Source organism: Diceros bicornis, chromosome 12 (genome assembly GCF_020826845.1).
Source record: "Diceros bicornis minor isolate mBicDic1 chromosome 12, mDicBic1.mat.cur, whole genome shotgun sequence".
Classification (NCBI taxonomy): Eukaryota; Metazoa; Chordata; class Mammalia; order Perissodactyla; family Rhinocerotidae; genus Diceros; species Diceros bicornis.
In genome coordinates, this window is record NC_080751.1 from 56,633,322 (window position 1) to 56,651,086 (window position 17,765).

At 37.3% G+C, this 17,765-nt stretch overlaps 1 protein-coding gene across 2 annotated transcripts in view; it reads right to left on the reverse strand.

Annotated features, from left to right (window-relative positions):
- Positions 1-17,553, reverse strand: part of RAB10 (RAB10, member RAS oncogene family) — an 80,446-nt gene extending 62,893 nt beyond the window's left edge. For both annotated transcript variants that reach the window (XM_058551631.1, XM_058551630.1), the window contains exon 1: positions 17,409-17,553. In XM_058551631.1, coding sequence (XP_058407614.1) covers positions 17,409-17,535 — 127 coding nt within the window. In that variant the 5' untranslated portion in view covers positions 17,536-17,553. The remainder of the gene's footprint in view (positions 1-17,408) is intronic.
- Between the last annotated feature and the right edge of the window lie 212 nt (positions 17,554-17,765).

The following is a 17,765-nucleotide window of genomic DNA, read 5'->3' on the forward strand; positions in this document are numbered from 1 at the left end:
CTGGTTCTCAAACTTTAGCTTGTATCAAAATCATCTGGAAGGCTCTCAAAATACAGACAGCTGAACCCTAAACTTCTTGAAGTTTCTGATTCAACAGATCAGAGGTAGAACAAGAACTCACATTTCCAACAAGTTTCCTGGTGCTGCTGTTAAGAGATCCACACTTTGGAACCACTGTCTTCATAGTCACTGCACATTTCAAAAAATGTACCATTCTTTATCATCTTTAAGGAAAATCAACCCACCACAGACTGTCCAAATTTCACAAGGGTTGAGGAAGGCCAAATACCCGCTAAAAGCAAATCATCCACTGAAGCAGATCATGGCAGTTATGTGAGAAAATTTAACTGACAAATAGCAAGGAAAATGAGTCAAGCTGTAATACTACTCCACGGTGCATTTCAAAATCTACAAAACAACATATGATCATGCAATACTTAGCAGGCACATGACACCATTGCTTTCAGGAAGATGTGTCTTACAGTAGAAGAGTCAAGAACAAGTTAACAAAATTTTAAATTATTTACTCTTGAAATTAAGTTAGCTATAATGCTTTCCTTAAAATTAACGTTTAAGACTTTCAATGCTTTCCTTCCAGCCACTCATGCCCATTAATCAACAAATAAATTTACCTAACAGCGTGAGCAATTTTAAACTCTGTAAATTTACTAAAATTCAATAGAAGATCAGGAAAAGAAGCAAAATGATTGAAGAAACAGTCCATTTGACAGGAACATTTTTATGAGGCTAAAGCAAAGTATTCCAAGGGCAGGCAGAATGTCAAGGATGGAAACGTTACCCGAGACTGAAGAAAGCGTTGAAACTTTCTACACTGTGCTAAATCACTACTAGAGTTGAAAATCATCATTAAATAGGAAGACCACAACCTATGGCAAAGGGTAAGAGCATTCATATACACATACTGCCTCATCACCAATGACCTAAACAGTGCTTGCGAAAAAGCACAATCTAGAAAAAAGTCAAAATCAGCTCAAGAAAATATGCGTTGGAGGCTAAAGAAGAACGTTTAAAATGCCTTGTGTTAAGGAAAAAAAAAAAAAAAGGTGCTGTAATCTGTGGCATTCATACATAAAAGCCTCTTAATAAGAAAAATTTTCCAGAAGAGAAACTGAAGAACAATTAAAGAGGAGAAAGTCATATTATAGTATAAAAATTAGTTACATTGGAGTTTATCAGGTTAACACTGAAATTATTTTTATTCCCTTAAGCACACATTAACCGTTAGTCACAAATAGCCCCACAAAATAAACAGTCCACACATTGCTCAATTTATATTTACCTGTGTTATATATCACTATTTAATATTTTTATTAGAATATTTTATTGCACAGAGAAATATAAACGGCCAAACCCTGTCTGACTTATGATCCAAAAAGCTCACTATTCTTGATGGAGGCATATTAAGTTAAGAGCATGGTTGACCTCCTAGAAGTCTATCTTAAAGTTTAGGTATAAGCCAGTTTCACTAAGATGCTATTTATGTCTCTGACATTCACAGATCTGTGCAGACCCTCCTCTATGAATCCATTTAAAAAAGAGAAATTACTTCTTTAAATGTATCATCCAATGTGGAAAAATCTTTATATTTATCCCCAAAACTGGTTCACTCACATTTCAAAGGATAACCCTCCAACAATCCTAGTCCTTGAAAATTGGTAAATAAGTCTTAAGTTTACCTTACCAAGGCTCATAATTTTCTCTTTGGATTATATTCACCCTCAGGCTTCACTTTTCCATGAATGCATCCCAATTTTTTAAAATCTTTTTAAATACAGGAAATTATTTTTGGGGCTGGCCCAGTGGCGTAGTGGTTAAGTTTGCACACTGCGCTTCGGCGGCCCAGGGTTCGTGGGTTCAGATCCTAGGTGCAGACCTACAGACCACTCGTCAAACCATGCTGTCGTGGTGTCCCATACACAAAATAGAAGAGGACTGGCACGGATGTTAGCTCAGGGACAATCTTCCTCACACACACACACAAAATTTTTAATAAAAATAATTTCTTTTTTAAATTTATTTTATTATTTTATAATAAATCATTTATCCAGCATCTTGGGGAAAAATATTTCACAAAAGTTAAACTCTGATTATACGTAAGGCACTAAAACTTAGTCATTTTTATTATGTCTCCAAAATATATCAAACTTTCTACCTTGACAGAGACTATTAAAAACATAAGAATTTCTTCTCATTGATCATAATTATCAATTCACAAATCTGTAACTCTTATCTATAGTAATACAACCTTTAATCTTCATTTTAGTTTTCAGGTCTCCTCCCTAAATGTCTGTGTGGTCTCATTTCCGCTGGCTGGACATGTTACCTGCATAACAACAAAAGTCTGCTACTTCTCAGATTGCTTTGGGCTTAACAAAATGGGGTTAAATATCCAAGTCAGTAAGGCACTAAGAAAACACCAAGTACTGTATGCAGCATTTTTGGTCTAGATTGTACTCAGAGATTGATGTAAGACTAATCTCTAGATAAATGCAGTGTTACTAGCTGCTTGTTTAAAATACTCCGTCTTAAAATTCTACATCTTTCTTGAGGCATAGCAACCATAACTATGTAAGATAAGGAAACAAAAAAGAAAAAAAGACGTCTTAAAAGGCATGAAGCTTGTATTTCCCACAATATTAAATGTCTTAGAAAAGCAGCAAAGGTATTGAGAATCAGATTCTAACTTCAGGTGCTGAGAAAGCAGTGGTATTTTGGTACACTTCAAAATCCCCCACCAGAGTTGAAACTTGTCAAGAACAAGCACCGACTGTACTACTCACTGCTGCATCCCTGGTGCTCATACAGGGTGCCTGACACTTTGTAAAACCTCAGTATTTTTCTTTTTAATAAACAGCAAATGCAAGGTCTTATAGCTTAACTTTCTAGTTTATTTTTTTTAAGTGACTATGTTCCCCTTGAAATACAGATCTTTAATCTATTTTGAATCAGACACCACATCTTACACAAAATAAACTCTCTTAAGAGACATAAAAGCAAATGTAGCAAAACATTGGCCATTGGTGAATCTAGAGGAAGGATAAAAGGGTATTCATTGTAACGAGCACCTTAACTTTTCTGTAGGTTTGAAATTTTTCAAACGAAGAAAAAAGTTTTTAGAACTCTTATTCACTTAGGCAAAGAGCTAAGGACTGAACAATTATTTTGATATTATATTTACCTTCCAAAGCACTCTTGCACCCATTTATTATGCTAAGTATATATCCCCACATACAAAAATATGCAAAAAGACACTACTGGATTTTTGAAAATTCACATTTATCCATTAATGTCTAATTTAAAGGAAGGCAAACGCATTTTTTTAAGACTAAGAATATATGAAGAAGTAGAATAACTCAATACTCACACTTTGTAAGGACAAATGTTTACTAGGAGGTTTCAAACCAGGAAAAATCAAATGTGAGATACCTTATCATTCAATGCCAAGTGCTATAATACATGGGACACACTGCAATCCTCTGACAGATTATGAATTTGCCGAATCATTTGCTGTTCCGTATCCTATAAAATAGTATACATCAAAAGCAGACGACTGAAATTTAAGACTACAGTCATACTTTGTGCAAAAAGCAAAAATACTCCTTTTCCCAAGTAAATCAGCCAAGAACTATACATCTAAATTAAAGCTGTTTCTGGGGCCGGCCCCGCGGCTTAGCTGTTCGGTGTGCGCGCTCTGCTACTGGCGGCCCGGGGTTGGGATCCCGGGCGCGCACCGACGCACCACTTCTCCGGCCATGCTGAGGCGGCATCCCACATACAGCAACTAGAAGGCTGTGCAACTATAACACGCAACTATTTACTGGAGCTTTGGGGGGAAAAATAAATAAATAAATAAAATAAATTAAAGCTGTTTCCTTTCAGTGACACTGTTCTGAATAGTAGTGGAACTACTCTGATTCCCCACCACATTCATTTGACTACCCTATATAACAAATATATCAATATTTTGAGGATAGACTGGATATTCACAAAAACAGTAGCAAAATATCACTCATCCCTAACTCTACTGGATGTTAAGAGTTTAAAAGTGGAGTCAAAAATCATCTGGAGTCAAAAATTACTTCAAATTCCAATTAAGATAGTGGAGAAAGATCTTTCTGACTCCTTCTGTCCAAAGTCACACCAAAACAAAAAGGAAAACAAGAAATATAAATTCTACCCTCATTTCAATGAATAGACATTGTAATTCTAAACACAATAGATGAAGACAAAGAAGCTTATGACCTCAGGGCCCAGTGAAGAAGATACCAATGAGGAGCAAGCCAATTCCTGTCTCAGAACCCTGGAAAGGTTTAGCAATAGGAGGTATTAGGTACCAGGCAGAAAGTGAGGGCCTGATTAAAGGTACCCCAAAACCTAGCCTCCCTCTCACATAGCCAGATATTACCAATAGCCAGATATTACCTAGCAGGAGTCTACAGGTTTATTCTCTGGAAAATCTGAAACAGACACACTGGAAATTCTCTAACAAGAGGCTCAAGAGAGTGTAGGGATGAGACTGAAAAAAACAGAGATTAAAAAGCCTCACCCAGGCTTACAGAGCTTGCAAACATCTTTTTAAGGATCCATTCTTAATTATGAACGTACACCCAGAAACCATCAATCGTTTGAGGAAAGGCTCTAAAATAAAATATAGAGTAAAACAGCTTGTAGGGGTGGGGGGAGCACAGAAAACTTGAAGGAAAAAGCCAAGAAATAGAAGAAAACGTCAAACAAGCCATCTTCCAAGAAAAGATATTGTATTCATGAAACTAGAACAGAATGCTTTAAAAAACAAATTTTAAGGAATAAGCAAGAAAAAGCTACTAAAAATTTAAAAATATGACAGCTGAAATAAAACCTTCAATAGAAAAGTTAGAAGATAAAGTGAAGGAAATCTCCCAGAAAGCAGAATGAATTAAGAAAGCTGGAAAATAGGAAATTACACAATCAATCCAGGAAGTCCAACATCCAATTAAAAACAGAAAATAAAGGGAAGAAAATTATAAGGGGGAAAAACGCAAGAAAAACTTCAAGAAATGAAGGACCTGGAAAGGCCCACTAAGTATTCAGAACAATGGATTTATTAAAAAAGGCCTACCTACTAAGATACATCATTGTGAAATCTGTTACTAGAAATTCAAAAAATTTAAAAATCTGAAAACTTCCAGAGACAAATTAGGCGACAAATAACGCTTAAAGAAGCAGTATGGTATTGGACTTGCCAGCAACATCAGAAGCTAGAAGACAATAGAGTAATGCTTTCAAAATCCTAAGGGAAAATTGTTTTCAACCTATAATCCCATGCCCTCTCAAACTTCCAACTGAGTGAAAGAGAAGAATTAAGACATTGTAAAACATGGAAAGTCTCAAAAAATTTCCTTTGCCATGCACCTTTTTGCAAGAAGCCAATAGATAATATGATCCAAGGCAGTAAACCAAAAAGGGTATCACACACAAGACAGAGGTTAAGGGAATTCCCAAGGCAACAACTGTGCAACAGTCCTAGTTAATAACCAATCCATTATTGAAGCAGGAAGGAAAAAAGATCTAGAAGAGAGGTGTCTGAGGGGTCGGGGGGGGGGGCTTCTCTCTCTGATGGTTTGACTGTGTAGAAAATCATTTTGAGAGGTTGTTGGAGGACGCAGGAAGACTTGACAATGGGTAAAAGGAAATTAACCAAATAAAGAACTTTTAACTTCAGAGGAAAGGAAATAGAGTCATAATAGCCTATATGGCTTGACAGGAAATATTTACATGGGGATATTAATGTAACCACTGGAAATCAATTTAACAAAAAATTGGGATAAGTGGGATGAGATTACAAAAGGTTAAAAATCTCATCTAATATTAACTCAATGACTTAAGAGATGGCTGTATAAGCAAACCATTTTAAAATATAAAGGTATAAAACAGAAGAGCCAGAGCCAGCCCTGACGGCCTAGTGGCTAAAGTTCAGCGCTCTCACCACTTCGGCCAGGTTTGGATCCCGGTCACAGAACCACACCACTCATCTGTCAGTAGCCACGCTGTGGCAGCGGCTCACATAGAAGAACCAGAAGGACTTACAACTAGAATATACAACCACATACTGGGGCTTTGGGGAGGGGGAAAAAAAGGAAGATTAGCAACAGATGTTAGCTCAGGGTGACTCTTCCTTAGCAAAAAAAAAAAAAAAAACCAGAAGAGCTAGAGGATGTCTCTGAAGAGTAGGACTGGGAATAGAGAGGGGATGGGACAAGAGACTGCTTCTTTTGTTACTATAAATCTTTTAGCATTATTTTATTTCAAATATGTGTATATATCACTGATAAAAATTAACATTAAAAACAGTATAATTATAAAAGAGCCAATCACTAAGTCCATTTTCACTCCTCTAGGGTCACACAGAATCTCTGAAGCCTCCAGAACATCTGCATCATCTGACTGACTATATGATATTTAAAAAAAAAAAAAAAAGCCCGCACATTCAATAAATGGTATTGGAGCAAGTGAATATCCAATCCATAGACAAAAAAAATCATAAAGATCAAATACATCATAGACTCACATGTAAACATAAAACTATAAAAATTATAGAAAAAAATACAGAAGAAAATCTTCAGGATCTAGGACTAGACAGAGTTCTTAGACACCAAAAGCATGATCCATAAAAAAAAAAAGACTTCATCAAAATTAAAAATTTTTTTAACCATCAACAAAATGAAAAGAAAATCTAACAACTGGGAGAAGATACTTGCAAACCATATATCTGATAAGGGCTTAATCTCCAAAATATATAAAGAACTCATACATCTCAACAACAAAGAAACAAATAACCTAATTAAAAAATGGGCAAAAGATCTGAACAGATATTTTTCCCAAGAAGATATACAGATGGCCAACAAGCACATGAAAAGATGTTCAACATCACTAATTATTAGGGAAATGCAAATCAAAACTACAATGAGTTATCACTTCAAGCCCATCAGAATGGCTATAACTAACAAGACAAAATATAACAGGTGTTGGAGAGGATGTGGCGGAAAGAGAACTCACATACACTGCAGGTGGGAATGCAAACTGGTGCAGCCCCTATGGAAAACAGAGAGAGGAGTCCTCAAAAAATTAAGAATAGGACTACCATATGATCCAGCTATTCCACTGCTGGGTACTTTCCAAAGAACAGGAAAACATGAACGCGTAAAGATACATGCAACTCCTATGTTCACTGAGGCATTATTCACAATAGGCAAGACTTGGAAATAACCTAAGCGTCCATCAAGGGATGACTGGACAAAGAAGATGTGGTATATGTACACAATGGAATACTACTCAGCTATAAAAAAAAAAAAAAAAGATGAAATCTTGCTATTTGTGACAACACAGATGGACCTTGAGGGTATTATGCCAAGTGAAATAAATCAGACGGAGAAAGTCAAATACCATATGATTTCACTCATAAGTAGAGGATAAAAACAACACACACATAGATACAGAGATTAAATTGGTGGTTACCAGAGGGGAAGTGGGGGAGGGCAAAAGGCGTGACAGGGCACAAGTGTACGGTGATGGACGGTACTTAGTCTTTGGGTAGAGAACGTGATGTAGTCTACACAGAAACAAACATAATGATGTACACCTGAAATTTATATAATGTTATAAACCAATGTTACCTGAATTAAAAAAATTAAAATTAAAAATATATATAAAAAATTAAAAATTTTTGTTCTGCAAAAGCCCATGTGAAAAAGAAAAGACAAGCTGTAGACTGGGAGAAAATACTTGCAAACCAAATATCCAACAAAGGACTAGTATCTAAAATGTATAAAGAACTCTCAAAACTCAACAGTAAAAAAAAAAAAAAAACAAACAATCCAACTAGAAAATGAGCAACTGACATGAACAGACATTTCACCAGAGGATATACAGATGGCAAATTTAGGATATAAAAAGACTTTGCAACACCTCTGGCCATCAGGGGAATGAAAATTAAAACCACAATGAGATTATCACTACACACTTACCGGAATAGCTAAAATACAAAATAGTAACACCACCAAATGCTAGCAAGGATGCAGAGAACTGGATCACTCATACACAGCTGGCAGGAATGTAGAAGGGTATGGGCACTGTTTGGTAATTTCTTATAAAACTAAACCTGTAATTACCATGTGACGTAGAAATTGTACTATTGGGTATTTATCTCAGATAAATAAAAACTTATGATCATACAAAAACCTATACACAAATATTCATAGCAGCTTTATTTATAACAGCCAAAAACCGGAATCAGCCCAGATGCTCCTCAACGGGTGAATAGTTAAACAAACTATGGTAAATGCATGCATACCATGGAATGCTACTCAACAACAAAAGAGAAGTGATGCAAACAACAACTTGGATGAATCTCCAGGGAATTATACTGAGGGAACAAAAGCCAATCTCAAAAGGTCACATCTTTATGATTCCATTTATATAACATTTGTGAAATGACAAAATTTTATAAATGGAGTAAAAATTTTTGGAAGGGAGAAATGGAGGGGGACCAGAAGAAAGAGGTATAGTTAAAAAAGAACCTGAAGGATCCTTGTCCCTTGGAAGTTCAGTATCATCACTGTGGTGGGCTACATGAATGTACACAAGTGATAAAACTGTAGGGAATTTAATACATGCACACACACACACAAAAGTACAGGCATACTTCGTTCTATTGCACTTTGCAGATACTGCGTTTTTTACAAGACCTTCTACCAGCAAAAAGATTACAACTCTCTGAAGACTCAGATGATGGTTAGCATTTTTTAGCAATAAGTATTCTTTAAATAAGGTATGTACATTGTTTTTTTAGACACAATGCTATTGCACAATTAACAGACTACAGTATAGTATAAATTTTATATGCACTGGAAAAACAAAAAATTCACATGACTCGCTTTATTTCAATGGTCTGGAATCAAACCTGCAATATCTCTGAGGTATGCCTGTACAGTCATGCACCACATAATGAGGTTTCAGTCAACAAGAGACCCCAGATACAACGGTGGTCCCATAAGATTATAAGAGATGAAAATTTCCTATCGCCTGTGCCCTTGTAACATCATAGCGCAATGCATTACCCATGTGTTTGTGGACATGCTGTCGTAAACACACCTACTGTGCTGTCAGTTGTATAAAAGTATATTATTATAATAATAATAAATGACTATTAATGGTTTATGTATTTACTATACTATATTTTTATTCTTATTTTAAAATAAAAAAGTTACAGTTAGCTAAGGTTAATTTACTATTGAAGAAAGAAAAATATTTTTTATAAATTTAGTGTAGCCTAAGTGTACAGTGTTTATAAAGTCTACAGTAGTGTATAGTAATGTCCTAGGCCTTCACATTCACTCACCTCTCATTAACTTACCCAGAGTAATTCCCAGTCCTACAAGCTCCATTCATGGTTAAGTGCCCTATACAGATGTACCATTTTTTATCTTTTATACTGTATTTTTACTGAACCTTTTCTATGTTTAGCTAAGTTCAGATACACAAATACCATTGTGTTACAAGCACCTACAGTAGTCAGTACAGTAACATTCTGTATAGGTTTCTACTTTAGCAGCAACAGGCTATACCATATAGCCTAAGTGTGTAGTAGGCTATACCATCTAGGTTTGTGTAAGTACACTCTATGTTTGCACAATGACAGAATCGCCTAACAGTGCATTTCTCAGGACATATTCTCGTCATGAAGCAACGCATGAATGTATAAGTAAAACTTGGGAAATCTGAATAAGATTGGTGTATTGCACCGGATGTCAATATCCTGATGGTGATATTATACCATAGTTTCACAAAATGTTACCATTGAGAGAAACTGGACAAAGTGCACAAGGGATCCCTCTGTGTTATTTTTTACAACTGCATGTGAATCTATAATTGCCTTAATAAAATTTGAATTAAAAAAGTCTGCATAAGCACTGCTATTGATATGAAAGAAACAAATGAACACTGTCCTCTGTTGATTTTGATACGTTGTACTTTTTCAGTCTCCAGAATAATGGTTTTTCCATTTTCTAATGTTTTACAACCTTGGATGCTGTTTCTGGGTCATACTGGAAATTCAGTGTTCCATCACCAGTTGCTGTTTTCCCAAAAACATATTACTTTTCATCTCTGGAAAGAACGATAAACATCAAGTAATCACTTCTGCTTGTAACCCAAAATATATGGCACTGTCTTTAAAGAAAATTTTTTTATCATTTCAGATTTCCCTTCAGGTAAGTTTTCTTCACCAAAATTTTATTCTAGTCATCTTTTCAAATTCCTTTTCTTATAATTCATATTTAAAGAACTTATTCATTAACCCCCAATATTCATCTATTTGAAGAAAACAAATCCACGACCTTTACAGGACTTTTTTATCAGTCTTACGGGGTTCAGACAACATTCCTTTAACCTCAACACACTCTGTAGCTCCTTTAAACTCTCCCTTGATGACTGAACCATCTCCATAAGCAGTTTTCCCATGCAGATCTCGTTAGCTAATCACACAATTTATATTTTGTGCTAAATAACGATCTTATTTGTAAATCAACACTCGACAAGCCTCTATTTCTCTGTTAATCACAGCTGCTACCACAGCACTGACTGGGCAACCTTGTACTGGTAAAAGCTGCAACAGATTGCCAGTATTTCTCCTATCACTCTTTGCCTTTTACAAACCAAACTGGAATATCAGTATTTTCTTTGCCACATCTTGTATACCATTATACATCATAATTCTTGAAAAGAAAATAATTATTTCTGGGCCGGCCCGGGTTTGGATCCCGGGCGCGCACAGACGCACCACTTCTCCAGCCATGCTGAGGCCGCGTCCCACATACAGCAACTAGAAGGATGTGCAGCTATGACATACAACTATCTACTGGGGCTTTGGGGGAAAAAATAAATGAATAAATTAAAAAAAAAATTATAAAAAAAAATAATTATTCCTAACATTATCAGCTCAGCTCTGCTCTGTTATGCTCTAAGTTGGCAAAGGGCAAGTATCCTGAACAAACTCCCTTGATATTTGGTGCTGAGATTTGTTACCTCCCCACTCCCATCAAAACAAAAACAAAACAACAACAAAAACATCTGCAACTCCACTTTTCAAACTGAAATTGATGAGTAGGAGAATTATCTTAGCATTAATTTTTTTAAACAAAATAATGAAATTCTCAGAATGAGAAACATGGTCACGAACGGGCCTGGATCTGGATTCTGGTCAAAACTCTTTCACTAATTAGCCATATAATCTTTTGGAAGTTACTTCACCCAACCAACCTCAGTTTCCTGACTCTTAAAATTCATTGCAGGGCTCTTTCCTGCATTAACATTCCATGATTCTAACACTCCAAGGAGTTCTATGTAGATACACACAACAAAAAGACAAATGTGCCTTCAACATCTAAAAGTATAAACCAGTGACACTAAAGCATGGAAGAGTACCATAACGGATCCTCTTGACTCAATGACCACTGGTCAACAGTAACTATCGCATGGAACAATGAGGGGCCATCTGCGATCAAATGCTCTCTTAGAAAGCTGGGTCAAGGGCTGGCCCCGAGGCTTAGCGGTTAAGTGCACACGCTCCGCTGCCATGCTGAGGCCGCGTCCCACATACAGCAACTAGAAGGATGTGCAGCTATGACATACAACTATCTACTGGGGCTTTGGGGGAAAAAATAAATAAATAAATAAAAATTAGAAAGCTGGGTCAAGTGTAGGACAGTTTTTGCTTTTTGGGATTGTGGGGGGGGGGTAGTAAAATATCATAAAATTTATCATTTAAACCATTTTTTTAATTTGTGGTAAGAAAACACACAAAACATACAAAATCTACCATCTTAACCAGTGTTACTGGACAGTGCAATAGTGTAAAGTATATTCACACTGCTGTACAACAGATCTCCAGAACTTTTTCATGTTACAAAACTGAAACTCTATACCCATTAAACAATTCCCTATTTCCACCTCCCTCCAGTCCCTGGGGGACTATTATTCTACCTCCACCATTCAACTTTCTGTTTCTATGAATTTGACAACTTTAGATACCTCATATAAGCGGAATCATACAGTATTTGTCTTTTTGCACATTTAACCATTTTAAAGTGTACAATTCAGTGGCATTAAACATATTCACAGTTATGCAACCATCACCACTATCCATTTCCACAACTTTTTCATCTTCCCAAACTGAAACTCTGTACCCATTAAGCAATAATTCCCCAATAACTGAAACTCTGTACCCATTAAGCAATAACTCCCCATTACCCAGTCCCCAACCACTATTCTACTTTGTCTATGAATTTGCCTATTCTAGGTACCTCATATAAGTAATTCCACACAATATTTGTCCTTTTGTGTCTGGCTTGTTTCACTTAGTACAATGTTTTCAAGGTTTATCCATGTTGTAGCACATATCAGAATTTCATTCTTTGTTAAGGCTGAATACTTCATTGTACATATATACTACATTTTGTGTATCCATTCATCCCTCGATGGACATTTGGGTTGTTTCCACCTTTTGGCTATTGTGAAGAATGCTGCTAAACAGACAATAACAAGTGTTGATGAGCATGAGGAGAAATTGGAACCCTGGTGCAGTGGTTGTGAGAATGTAAAACTGTGGAAAACACCATGGTGTTTTCTCAAAAAATTAAAAATAGAATTACCATGTGATCCAGCAATTTCACTTCTAGGTATATATCCAAAAGAACTGAAAGCAGGGACTTGAACAGATAATTGTATGACCAAGTTCATTTTTGTTTTGTTTTGGGGTTTTTTTTTTTGCTGAGGAAGATTGGCCCTGAGCTAACATCCATGTCCATCTTCCTCTATTTTATGTGTGACGCCTGCCACAGCATGGCATTGATAAGCGGTGCGTAGGTCCGCACCCGGGATCCGAACCCACGAACCCTGGGCCACTGAAGCGGAGTGTGCAAACTTAACAACTACACCACCCGGCTAGCCCCCCAAAGTTCATTTTTGATGTCAGTCATCCTAATGGGTGTGAAGTGACATCTCATAGTGGTTTTGATTTGCATTTCCCTAATGATTAGTGATGCTGAACACCTTTTCATGTGCTTATTGGCAATGCGTATACCTTCTTTGAGAAAATGTCTGGGTAGTTTTTAATCAATCCTAAAAATATGTGTTCAAATGAAAGAAATTCAGCAGGAACTCTGGCATTTCTGCAGCATGAGCCACTGCCTTGGTATCACAGCAAAGTCCAGACACAATTAATATGACAGAGGTTTTGCTCATTTCTCTAAAAAGCAGCCTCTCCATATAAAATGGGCTCCACTCTAAAAATTTAATCTACCAGTTCTTAAATGCAGGTGAGTGGAACCATCCTACTGTTCCAAAACTTAGCAAAAACACTCAGTAAGACAACAAAAAGGATGCATTCTTTATACCTCTCACAGAGGCAAGAGCCTCTTACTAATTTCTTGCATGGAGCCCAGAGACTCCATTTCCCAATGAAAGATATTCCCTATGGAAAAAGTAATAATAAGTCTAGGGGTGAAGGGAGGATTAACACCACCAAAAGGCAGCACATTCAGTAAAAGAGTCCGCTAAAATTTCTGCTTTGGGACAAGTCCATGAAACTACTATATGGCTAAAGCGTAATGCTTTCCTGAGCTCATACTGCCAAGAGGGTTATGGTCAAATCAACCACTGAAATCCACTCATCCAAAACCAGTAACTCTCTTTAGCAAACACTTTTCAAACAATCTTTGAATTTCCAAGACCAGTTCTACCCTAAAATTACTATATTAGCCAAAGAGCTAATATTTTTCAGTAAAATCTAATCCCAATCTACTTCACATATATAATGCTCAGAAAGGAGGTAGAAAGGAAAATATTAAAATAAAACTGATCACAATTCTATATTAGAGGATCTTGATTGTACTACCTGTCTGCCAGCCCTCACTCATTATTTATCATGAACCCATTAAATGCAGGGACTCTTCTAGGTGCTTAGCACCTATCAGCAAAAAAAAAAAAAAAGACAAAGATCTCTTCCCTTGTGCAACTTATATTCTTGTGCCCTTGGATTCATTTTGAGATTGGTGAGTGCGGAACATACCAGTAACATGTCTTTGCAACTCTGTCTGCAATAAATCTGACCATAAATATCATACATAAGTTCTGATATAGATGTGTGGGGATTGAAAGTACACAGAAAAATTTAAATACAGTAGTCTTTGTAAGCGCTATAAGTAAGCACCATAAGCCTATAAAAATTCTTCCAAGAATCAATAATCAGTAAGGAGCTAAAATGACTGTGCCTGAAATAATGAGGGCCTGCCTTATATTGGCACTTGGGCCCTTCTGAACACCTGCAAGGTAACTACTACTTCACATCTCAGGAGGCTTTAACAATCAAGTGACAACTCAAATTTCACTATCATTCATAACTAGAGAATGCTCTAAATTAAAAAAAAAAAAAAAGCAAAACAAAACAAAAACAGAAACAACTCCAGTCAACTGATAAAAATTAAAATGTCCTAAAAGTAGTATACATTTGAAGTATTTCTAGATATCTGCACATTAGCCAACTGGCTAGTTGAGACTGTTCAGATATGAACTGTCCATTATGATAGCCACTAGCCACATGTGACCACTGAGCACTTGAATTGTGACTTGAATGTGACTATTAGCACTCAGATTGTGCCTAATCTAAACTGAAATGAGCTGTAAGGATAACATATGCACTGGAGAAAAACAATGTAAAATATCTAAATAACTTTTAATCTTAATTACATAATAAAATGATAATATTTTGGATTAAAAAATTGAGTTAAAATATATTAATTTCTTTCACTTTTTTTAATGTGACTAGTAAAAAATATTATCTATGTGGCTCACATATTTCTGTTGGATAGCACGGATTGAAGAAAACAGTAGACTTCTAAACCTACACACAGGGCCAACACATGCAATGTGCTGGAGCTGTACAGTACTGAGAATTTTATACTTCTGTATTTATTCATTTCTCAGCTTACACTGTTCAATATATCTTCTATATCAAAATATCAACCATATCAAACATTTTTATATCAAAATATGAAAGTTTCAGTGTCTAAAGTGAAACTGTCTATCAGAGCACTAACAAATATTTGGGTCACTACTGTATGCACAGCATTCAATCCCTACAGTAACTTGTTCTGCCACACTTCAGCAGCAGAAGAGTCACATATTCTATATATATATAGCTAATATGCACTGTGCTCCTACAGTGTGCCTGGCACCATGCTTTACTCTCATTGACCCATAAAATCCTCACAAACACCCTATGCGTAGACACAATTATTAACACTGTTTAAAGAAGAAACAGAAGCAGAAGTTAAGTAACTTGCCCAAGTCCCACAACTAGTAACCTGTGGAACTAGGATTCCAATCCAGCAGGCTTAATCCAAAATCACCACACATTTTCCCTAGCAAAAGGACTACATAAAATTAAGTCATTATCTTACAGGATTGGGTTTTAGTTGTGGGCATGTACCCATTACAAAAAGACTGAAGTACATGGAGTTAATGCTTTGCTTCCTACTCTCCACCCCCACCCTTCTCAATGGCAGGTTAAAGTTGACAACATGAATTAAATCCCTGATTTTACTACAGGTTTACTCTATGCTCCCTTCTCCAGACAGGGCCTATCCCACTCCTTTGGTCCAATTCCTATTTGTCCTTCAGGCTTCATTTTAGATATCATCTCCATGCAAGCCTACCCAGACTCCTCACAATTTAAGCGAGTCACCCCTCCTCCCTATGCTTACCCCTATCATAGCACTTTCCACACTCTACTGTGATTGTCCTCGCTAGATCATTCCTCAAGGAGTCTATTGTGTTCACCACTTACCCCCAGTGCCCAAAACAGTGCCTAGCATTAGGTGCTCAATAAATATTTGCTGAACTACCTAACCACCTGATCCACCCAGCCTCAGCTAAAAGTGGAATATTAAAAGCAAATTTAGTGGTAGGAAGTGTTAACCCACAGGCAGAAAACAAGTTCTAAGTTTCATGAAATTTATGACAGGGAACAGTATGATACTCAGGAAATAATGATTACGATTACGATGACATCCCTCCCCCCACAAAAAGGAGTAAAATCAAAATCATTTTAAAATGGTCACTTGCCCAATTTAATTTCAGTATAATTAGTTTTATGAGAATGAATTGAGTAGGTGATAAATATTTGTCTTAAGAAATCTAAATCAATGATTCCAGTAATGCTACAGATTATCTGAAATTAGTTTTAATTTTGACAATTCCCAGAGTTCAAAAAAGACACCAGTTGCTTTTTAAAATCGCCTCAATATAGAACTAGTTACACTTAAAATGGGTTAAAATAGGTTTCACTGCACTGCCCCAATGTTGAGTGCTGGGCTCCAAGTGACAAAAGCAATCATACGTCCTTTAAGAAATATATTGTGTGGGGGGAAAAAATGGGTTTCACAGACAATTCATTTAACACAATTCATGTTAATGCCACTACATTTTCTAACCAGAGTCGAAAGGGACTCTCCTAGAGCCTTCTTTTTTCTTTTCCTAAAGGGGAAACCGACTAAAACCGTCAATCTTTAGCTCTTACTTCCACACTAAGTAATTCTGAAACATAAGGTGAAAGTACATTCGAAGTCCTAGGGCTGTGTCTCGCAGAATACTTTCCTGTAAATTCCAGCGTGAAGTAAAATCGAAGGGAGAAGTTCATTCTTTCGGGTGTGAGGACAGAAACCGATCATCGCCCTTAGATTACTGCTTCTGTGGATGTCTCGAAAAGCACTGTGAGGCAAACATGCCAGAGTCCCACTCCAAGCACGAAGAGCCTCCGATTGTTTGACACATCAATGGATTAGTCAACGCGGGGCAACTCACTTTTCCCCTCTAATTTGCTTTAATTATTCCACACACAAATCCTCAAGTTTACTCTAAGTTATGACCATAGAGAATTTTCTCTTTGCCCTGAAGTATAAATTCAGGCTTTTACCAAATGACTACTACTGCTTCAATCCCAACCACTAAAACAAATCCCTTAAAAATATCGTACATCTAGGAACGCCACACAAACATGGAAAAGGCCACTCTAGTCGCTTAAAGAAATAGGATTCTGGAACGCTGTAAATGCTGCATATTTTGTAACAGCAGGCACGGAGCAGAGTGGGAGACCTGAAAGCGAAAGACCGGGTGGAAAGCATGGGAAGACCCCGCCCCAGTAAGCTCGATGCCGATTCAAACAGCAACTTGGTCTGTCGCTTGGAATCGGAATCGCTGAAACAAAGGCGTATATTACGGGAAGCAAGATGTCTGGAGTAAAAGAAACGGTTTGCAGCTACACAGACCGTCCACCATCCTCCCACGGGTCTTACCTATGGTGGAAATAAAGGTGGTATTGAAGGCATCATCCGAAAAACGAAAAAGGACGCAGGTCTTCCCCACTCCCGAGTCCCCGATCAGGAGCAGCTTGAAAAGCAGGTCGTACGTCTTCTTCGCCATTGGGAGGAGCGGCTCAGGCTCTCGCCGCCGGCGGCCCCAAGGGATCGGTCCCTCTCACTACGGCCAACTCCGCGCTCGGGCGTTCTCAGGCCGGAGAACCGGGGAGGCGTGGGAAAACGGGGGTCTCGAGAGGGCGCGGGCGACCTACGAACGGCCTCGTCGAGGAAGCCCCCACGGTGCGGCGTCCGGTGCCTCTGAGGGCGGCGACCGCGGCTCCGCAGCCTCTCCCA